The sequence below is a fragment of the Salvelinus fontinalis genome, chromosome 23 (genome assembly GCF_029448725.1).
Source record: "Salvelinus fontinalis isolate EN_2023a chromosome 23, ASM2944872v1, whole genome shotgun sequence".
Lineage (NCBI taxonomy): Eukaryota > Metazoa > Chordata > Actinopteri > Salmoniformes > Salmonidae > Salvelinus > Salvelinus fontinalis.
In genome coordinates, this window is record NC_074687.1 from 38705549 (window position 1) to 38714019 (window position 8471).

General features: G+C 44.9%; 1 protein-coding gene across 3 annotated transcripts; it reads right to left on the minus strand.

Annotated features, from left to right (window-relative positions):
* Nucleotides 1–873: 873 nt before the first annotated feature.
* LOC129821289 (lupus La protein homolog B-like) lies at nt 874–8462 on the minus strand. 3 transcript variants are annotated; one of them, XM_055878784.1, is made up of 12 exons: nt 8373–8462; nt 3604–3667; nt 3375–3478; nt 3075–3249; nt 2881–2988; nt 2695–2798; nt 2532–2603; nt 2410–2452; nt 2024–2161; nt 1744–1930; nt 1551–1670; nt 874–1415 (listed from the first exon to the last, which is right to left on the minus strand). In XM_055878784.1, exons 2-12 carry the CDS (start codon nt 3658–3660, stop codon nt 1321–1323), a joined length of 1203 nt encoding a protein of 400 aa, XP_055734759.1. In that variant the 5' UTR covers nt 3661–3667; nt 8373–8462; the 3' UTR covers nt 874–1320. The 3 variants fall into 3 exon arrangements, with proteins under 3 accessions (XP_055734759.1, XP_055734760.1, XP_055734758.1); XM_055878785.1 differs by lacking the exon at nt 8373–8462 and adding an exon at nt 7615–7720; XM_055878783.1 differs by lacking the exon at nt 8373–8462 and adding an exon at nt 4068–4096.
* Nucleotides 8463–8471: the final 9 nt, after the last annotated feature.

The window sequence follows — 8471 nt, forward strand, 5'->3', positions numbered from 1 at the left end:
TCTAATAAAATATCCCAATGCCCCAGGGCAGTGATTGAGGACACTGCCCTGTGTGTAGGGTGCCGTCTTTCGGATGGGACGTTAAACGGGTGTCCTGACTCTCTGAGGTCATTAAAGAGCCCATGGCACTTATCATAAGAGTAGGGGTGTTAACCCCGGTGTCCTGGCTAAGTTCCCAATCTGGCCCTCAAACCATCATGGTCACCTAATAATCCCCAGTTTACAATTGGCTCATTCATCCCCCTCCTCTCCCCTGTAACTATTCCCCAGGTCGTTGCTGCAAATGAGAACGTGTTCTCAGTCAACTTACCTGGTAAAATAACGGTAAAATAAATAAAATAAAAATATGCCAAGGAATATGACACTGTGATAATGAATCCCCTTTTGGTACCAAACACAACCAAGGCAAGTTTTCACTTCAAATTAAACAAAAAAAGTTGAGAAACCTTGATCGCTTTCTCGAGAATAAAAAAACGTTATGGACATGCAGTTTGAGGACCGCTTTAACTATGGCAATGACAGCAGTATATTACTGTCACAAAACAACATGAGATGTAAGTTGTCAGAACACTCAATCGTGGTGTATTACTCCATCAACTTCTGTCATAAGTGGTTGTCCAATCTCTTTTTGACGAATTTCAGCTCATACAGAAGAAAGCAAGTGACGGAGGAGTAAAACTTGGAAGTAATAGCAGGTAACAAATGCCGAACAAGTACACAAATCAATCCTGCCCGTGTTTCTCTCCTTGACAGAGCTAAGATATGACTTGCCAGCATCCTACAAGTTACAAAAATCTAAATCATTAAGGGGTAATGTTGACAAAAGTCTAAATTAGTCTGACACCAAGCGCTTTGAAAATAGGCCAGAGAATCTAACTTTTAAAAATCAAATTTTATTGGCTATTCACAAAAGCAAATTAGAAAGGAACAAGATCTGGGCTTTAGGATTCAACAGTATACACGATTAAAATAATTGAGGAAAAATTTAATGGCAATGAACAACTTTCTAATGACATGCACGTCTTTGTATGGAGGTGACTAACAAGCATAATACACTCCTGTTGAAATGAAATTATATGTTCAGACGCAGTCAACAAATTAAATCAATATTAAATAAGACAAACCCATTAAAAAAAAATGTTCAGGGTAGAAATTTACCGTTTCCAATCTTGCATTATAAATTGTTTTCTAAGTTGACATCAAGGTGGACTATCTACAGTTCTCATGAAGCCTCCACTGGAATGGAATAAAGTTGTTCTGTTTTCAGTTAGTTTCTTTTCAAATACAATATTACATTGACATGTGCAGTACATATCATTTCTAAGAACCATTCTGAGTTTTGACAACCTTTGCAGCTGGAGCATCAGCATCTTTGCCCGCTTCTTCCAGTGCTCGCTTCTTTGGACTAGGAGGTGCTATTAGAGAAATGGAAGTTAAAAGGAAAATATTAGATACTCAATTGTTCCAAAGTTTATTTTCTCATTGAAGATTGGTAGAGACATTTGTCTCACCAGAATCCTATGATATTGCATGATTAACATAACTCTTACCATCATCATCATCACCATCATCAAATTTGGTCTTTCTGCCTTGGTAGTGTGATTTGCCATCACGTCCACCCCTGTCCCTTCGTCCTCCTCTACCCCCTCTCCCACCTGATTTTCGGCCACCTGTAAAGAGCGAAAGGAAATGTTCCATCAGATCAGACAGGAAATATTACCCCCCCCCTTTGAAATCAGTTACCTCTGCCTCTTTGTTTGTTGAGAGATTCCTGTTGGTCTTCAATTATCTTTTTCAGAGTTTCCCTCTCAGCATCTCCCTCCACCACCTCCCACGTAACATCTTTGTCTTTAATTTTCAAGTTTCCTCCATTTGCTTCTTTGGCCTTATCAAAAGCTTCCTTAGCACTCACTCTGAACAAGATGGTACCCTTTAAAATAATAATTGATCATTATTTCCTATGACAATTTCATTTGTGTAACTGAAGGGTGGTTCAAATAGTTTATTACATTGCAATTCTTGCCTCTTTGGCACCCCTGATGAAATCAATCCATTTGATTTGACCATGACCTGAGAACACCTCGTGAAAGTCCTCTCTTGAAACACTGTCAAGGTTGCCTGAAAACTTCAGCAGGCATCCGGTCTGCTCGTCCAGAGATTTCTACAATGCAAAATAAAGCAGAGCACCACTAGTGAGCAACTTTAAACCTCCCTGTTTAGGGAAGAAGAACAGGACCTTTGTGTGTTGTTTAATAGGAACAAACAGGAGAAAATCATCTTTAATTGGAGGGGGTACTACACAAACTAGCCCAATAAGAACAGACGCCAGTTTCAAAATGTTTAGTCCTAATGAAGACAACCCCCTTCAAAACATACAATGATTTAGTATTGCACTTCCAGAGATCTTACCATTTCCTCTTCCTCTGCATGTTTTTGTTTTTTGTCCTTGTCTCTATAAAACAGTTAATTTTGCACAATTTACTTTACCAAAAGACAAAAAGAACATTATTAAGTGTCAGTAATGTGCTCACTGTTTAGCTTTGGCGTTCGACTCCGCTTTGAACTGTTTTCTATCCTCTGCTTTCTTTGCATGGTAGTCCTCTCTGAAAACAAGAGCAGAGTTAATATTCATTTTTCACCAGTATCAATAGGTCATCTTAGAGACTTGGCAATGGTAGCTAAGCCTCCACATACCTTGAGAGTACAATCATTTCATTTTCTTTGAATGATTTGGTGTCTGTGCGTTCAAGGAACTGCTTTGATACTTCTTCAGTGTCGAAAGTCAGGAACACTGAGCCCTGAAAATGGATGGAGATGCTGTGTGTTATTATTACAAAAAGTTCAATCTTAACTGGGAAAAAATTTCTCCTGCCACATTACCTTGAACTTCTTTTGCAAGTTCCGTCTCATCTGAATGTTTTCTATGACGCCTTTCCCTTTCAGCCACCCCTCAATCTCATCAAGCGTTGTCTCCAATGGAAAACCTTTCTGGGAGATCATAGAACATGTTTGGCTCCAAAACAGCTGTAAGATCTCAATCAGTGGCATCTCAAATATTGGAAACCCCAACTTACAATGTACACAGATTTGTGTTTGAGGGCATCTTTGTACTCGTCATTCAGTTCTGGTAAAGGCTTGCTTGAAATTCTCCTGATTTTTGTTTTATCCTCACTCATTTCCAAAAGGCCAGACTTGGATTTTTTCAGAGACTCAACAATTACGTTGGGATCGGTTGTCAAGCATTTCAGTCTGAAAGAGGGGAGAGTTAGGAATCATGTTATAAGCAAGCAACTAATCTAAAAAACAACAACAACAATGTAGGCTGAATTAAGTCCCAAATTCCAATTGAGCAAATAAAAGTAAATTGCACAAACCTGTTAAACTTCAGCATGGTCTCCAGGGTCACCCAGCCATCATCGAGCTGCAACTGTTCTTTGAGGAACTTGTCTCTTGGAAGGTTGTGATCACCAAAGTAGTACTTTGAAGATAAAGAAAAACATGTCAATCAGGGTTGACCAGCATTATCCAGGTTAGCTGTCAGTATAATACCACCATCTTTGGTTATACAGCTACAGTAGAATACATTTTGCTATGACAATATACCTCAATCTGTCGTGCTACCTTCTTCTCAAGTTCAGACACTGCTTGATCTTCTGCCATGATGTGTCTGAAAAAAATAAGTCACACAATTATTAGATCAAAATGTGACAAATCAATAAGCAACACTAACCAAAAGGGAAATGCTTTAAATACAAGTACTAGGCATGTCAGTTAATTACACAACGGACATGCATGCACAAGACGTATGCATTGAGAAAAGCTTTTGCTTAATTAAGCTTCGAACACATCGGCAGTTTTTTTGCGAGAAATAGTACGCAGCGTCATCTGGATATGTATTTTTATTTAACTAGGCAGGTCAGTTATGTACGCAAAAGTTCAACATTCACCTTCTCCTACCATTTCTATCAAGCCGTCTACACATACAGTTTGACATTTACATTACATTTACATTTAAGTCATTTAGCAGACGCTCTTATCCAGAGCGACTTACAAATTGGTGCATTCAACTTATGACATCCAGTGGAACAGCCACTTTACAATAGTGCATCTAGATCTTTTAAGGGGGGGGGGCAGAAGGATTGCTTTATCCTATCCTAGGTATTCCTTGAATAGGTGGGGTTTCAGGTGTCTCCGGAAGGTGGTGATTGACTCCGCTGTCCTGGCGTTGTGAGGGAGTTTGTTCCACCATTGGGGTGCCAGAGCAGCGAACAGTTTTGACTGGGCTGAGCGGGAACTGTACTTCCTCAGTGGTAGGGAGGCGAGCAGGCCAGAGGTGGATGAACGCAGTGCCCTTGTTTGGGTGTAGGGCCTGATCAGAGCCTGAAGGTACTGAGGTGCCGTTCCCCTCACAGCTCCGTAGGCAAGCACCATGGTCTTGTAGCGGATGCGAGCTTCAACTGGAAGCCAGTGGAGAGAGCGGAGGAGCGGGGTGACGTGAGAGAACTTGGGAAGGTTGAACACCAGACGGGCTGCGGCGTTCTGGATGAGTTGTAGGGGTTTAATGGCACAGGCAGGGAGCCCAGCCAACAGCGAGTTGCAGTAATCCAGACGGGAGATGACAAGTGCCTGGATTAGGACCTGCGCCGCTTCCTGTGTGAGGCAGGGTCGTACTCTGCGGATGTTGTAGAGCATGAACCTACAGGAACGGGCCACCGCCTTGATGTTAGTGGAGAACGACAGGGTGTTGTCCAGGATCACGCCAAGGTTCTTAGCGCTCTGGGAGGAGGACACAATGGAGTTGTCAACCGTGATGGCGAGATCATGGAACGGACAGTCCTTCCCCGGGAGGAAGAGCAGCTCCGTCTTGCCGAGGTTCAGCTTGAGGTGGTGATCCGTCATCCACACTGATATGTCTGCCAGACATGCAGAGATGCGATTCGCCACCTGGTCATCAGAAGGGGGAAAGGAGAAGATTAATTGTGTGTCGTCTGCATAGCAATGATAGGAGAGACCATGTGAGGTTATGACAGAGCCAAGTGACTTGGTGTATAGCGAGAATAGGAGAGGGCCTAGAACAGAGCCCTGGGGGACACCAGTGGTGAGAGCGCGTGGTGAGGAGACAGATTCTCGCCACGCCACCTGGTAGGAGCGACCTGTCAGGTAGGACGCAATCCAAGCGTGGGCCGCGCCGTAGATGCCCAACTCGGAGAGGGTGGAGAGGAGGATCTGATGGTTCACAGTATCGAAGGCAGCCAATAGGTCTAGAAGGATGAGAGCAGAGGAGAGAGAGTTAGCTTTAGCAGTGCGGAGCGCCTCCGTGATACAGAGAAGAGCAGTCTCAGTTGAGTGACTAGTCTTGAAACCTGACTGATTTGGATCAAGAAGGTCATTCTGAGAGAGATAGCAGGAGAGCTGGCCAAGGACGGCACGTTCAAGAGTTTTGGAGAGAAAAGAAAGAAGGGATACTGGTCTGTAGTTGTTGACATCGGAGGGATCGAGTGTAGGTTTTTTCAGAAGGGGTGCAACTCTCGCTCTCTTGAAGACGGAAGGGACGTAGCCAGCGGTCAAGGATGAGTTGATGAGCGAGGTGAGGTAAGGTAGAAGGTCTCCGGAAATGGTCTGGAGAAGAGAGGAGGGGATAGGGTCAAGCGGGCAGGTTGTTGGGCGGCCGGCCGTCACAAGACGCGAGATTTCATCTGGAGAGAGAGGGGAGAAAGAGGTCAAAGCACAGGGTTGGGCAGTGTGAGCAGAACCAGCGGTGTCGTTTGACTTAGCAAACGAGGATCGGATGTCGTCGACCTTCTTTTCAAAATGGTTGACGAAGTCGTCTGCAGAGAGGGAGGAGGGGGGGGGGAGGGGGAGGAGGATTCAGGAGGGAGGAGAAGGTGGCAAAGAGCTTCCTAGGGTTAGAGGCAGATGCTTGGAATTTAGAGTGGTAGAAAGTGGCTTTAGCAGCAGAGACAGAAGAGGAAAATGTAGAGAGGAGGGAGTGAAAGGATGCCAGGTCCGCAGGGAGGCGAGTTTTCCTCCATTTCCGCTCGGCTGCCCGGAGCCCTGTTCTGTGAGCTCGCAATGAGTCGTCGAGCCACGGAGCGGGAGGGGAGGACCGAGCCGGCCTGGAGGATAGGGGACATAGAGAGTCAAAGGATGCAGAAAGGGAGGAGAGGAGGGTTGAGGAGGCAGAATCAGGAGATAGGTTGGAGAAGGTTTGGGCAGAGGGAAGAGATGATAGGATGGAAGAGGAGAGAGTAGCGGGGGAGAGAGAGCGAAGGTTGGGACGGCGCGATACCATCCGAGTAGGGGCAGTGTGGGAAGTGTTGGATGAGAGCGAGAGGGAAAAGGATACAAGGTAGTGGTCGGAGACTTGGAGGGGAGTTGCAATGAGGTTAGTGGAAGAACAGCATCTAGTAAAGATGAGGTCAAGCGTATTGCCTGCCTTGTGAGTAGGGGGGGAAGGTGAGAGGGTGAGGTCAAAAGAGGAGAGGAGTGGAAAGAAGGAGGCAGAGAGGAATGAGTCAAAGGTAGACATGGGGAGGTTAAAGTCACCCAGAACTGTGAGAGGTGAGCCGTCCTCAGGAAAGGAGCTTATCAAGGCATCAAGCTCATTGATGAACTCTCCAAGGGAACCTGGAGGGCGATAAATGATAAGGATGTTAAGCTTGAAAGGGCTGGTAACTGTGACAGCATGGAATTCAAAGGAGGCGATAGACAGATGGGTAAGGGGAGAAAGAGAGAATGACCACTTGGGAGAGATGAGGATCCCGGTGCCACCACCCCGCTGACCAGAAGGTCTCGGGGTGTGCGAGAACACGTGGGCAGACGAAGAGAGAGCAGTAGGAGTAGCAGTGTTATCTGTGGTGAGCCATGTTTCCGTCAGTGCCAAGAAGTCGAGGGACTGGAGGGACGCATAGGCTGAGATGAGCTCTGCCTTGTTGGCCGCAGATCGGCAGTTCCAGAGGCTACCGGAGACCTGGAACTCCACGTGGGTCGTGCGGGCTGGGACCACCAGGTTAGGGTGGGCGCGGCCACGCGGTGTGAAGCGTTTGTATGGTCTGTGCAGAGAGGAGAGAACAGGGATAGACAGACACATAGTTGACAGGCTACAGAAGAGGCTACGCTAATGCAAAGGAGATTAGAATGACAAGTGGGCTACACGTCTCGAATGTTCAGAAAGTTAAGCTTACGTTGCAAAAAAAATAAATAAAATAAAAGATCTTATTGACTAAAATGATATAGTACTGCTGGCTGGTGAAGTAGCCTGGCTAGCAGTGGCTACGTTGTTGAAAGTGAAGCTGGCTAGGTAACCTCGACAATTTCACTAAATTTCTCTAAACTACACAATTATCATGGATACAAGGACAGCAAAGACAACTAGCTAACACTACGCTAATCAAGTCGTTCCGTTGTAAGTTTCTACAGTGCTGCTATTCGGTAGAAGTTGGCTAGCTAGCAGTGTTGGCTAGGTTGGAGGCATACGTTCGATAAATCCAACATACGCACCACGCCCAACGCCCAACGCACTGCAACGTAAACGTAGCGTTTCATTTGAAATTAATGTAATTCTGGTGTACCAAAATGCATTAACATTGTCGGTGTGATCGAAGAGTTACCTACGTTTTCACTCCTGGCTAAAGACAGTCATGTTACCCAGCCTACCAAGCTAGCTAGCATTATATAATGCCCATACTGTATGAAGTATTTTCGTTTACTAGTAGTTACAGTAACAGCCTCAATTCAAACAAGTACATGACCTAAAAGGGCAGTTTACACCATGATGCAGTTTACAGCGAGGCCAACGAGTAGTTAACATCAGATGTTTTTACATGGACAAGATAGTCGAGTGACAATTCTAACAATGGAAATACATGTCCTCAAATATGGGAGGCAGGCAGGCGAGGCGGCGAGATCAGCTGGGTCCATTCTAGCCAACGAGGGCAGATATTTCTGCCTGTTGTTCACACGCCTCCAATATAGGGTCGTTTTTCAAAGTTGCCGAAATGCCACGTGCGACCACTTAGATCAATGCATTATTAACAACCTAACCATTACGAAACTTCTATTTTATCAAATATGCCTCGCGTAGTAAATTAGCAATTAAATTGGTTGTTGACCAAATTCGACATTTATTGACCACACAAATTCCTCACTTCGTTGTCTTATTTTCGTGGACCGATTTTGGGCAGAGTAAATTATCTTGCTTCGCCTCTTCCTCTCTGGCTACATGAACTGTGTGCTACCTCGTTAGCTTGCTAGCGATCAACTGCTTATTTTCTCCACGGGCCTCAAAAATACAAGATAGGACGGTTCTTTACCAAATACAATGCATTGTATATGAATATCTACCGCTGTTAAATTGTAACAGATTTACTTACTGTGATAAATTGACCTACTACCTGCAGAGATACTGGTTCTCCAGAAGACTTTCTACCACACTACGCTAAATCACGTTGGCAAGCAAGCACGTTCTACGG

Coding starts and splice junctions, on each gene's coding strand:
- LOC129821289 (XM_055878784.1), bottom strand. CDS start 3,660: ATGGCAGAAGATCAAGCAGTGTCTGAACTTGAGAAGAAGGTAGCACGA. Junction 3,479..3,603: donor AGGTAGCACGACAGATTGAG/GTATATTGTCAT, acceptor TTATCTTCAAAG/TACTACTTTGGTGATCACAA. Junction 2,453..2,531: donor TCGAACGCCAAAGCTAAACA/GTGAGCACATTA, acceptor ACTGTTTTATAG/AGACAAGGACAAAAAACAAA.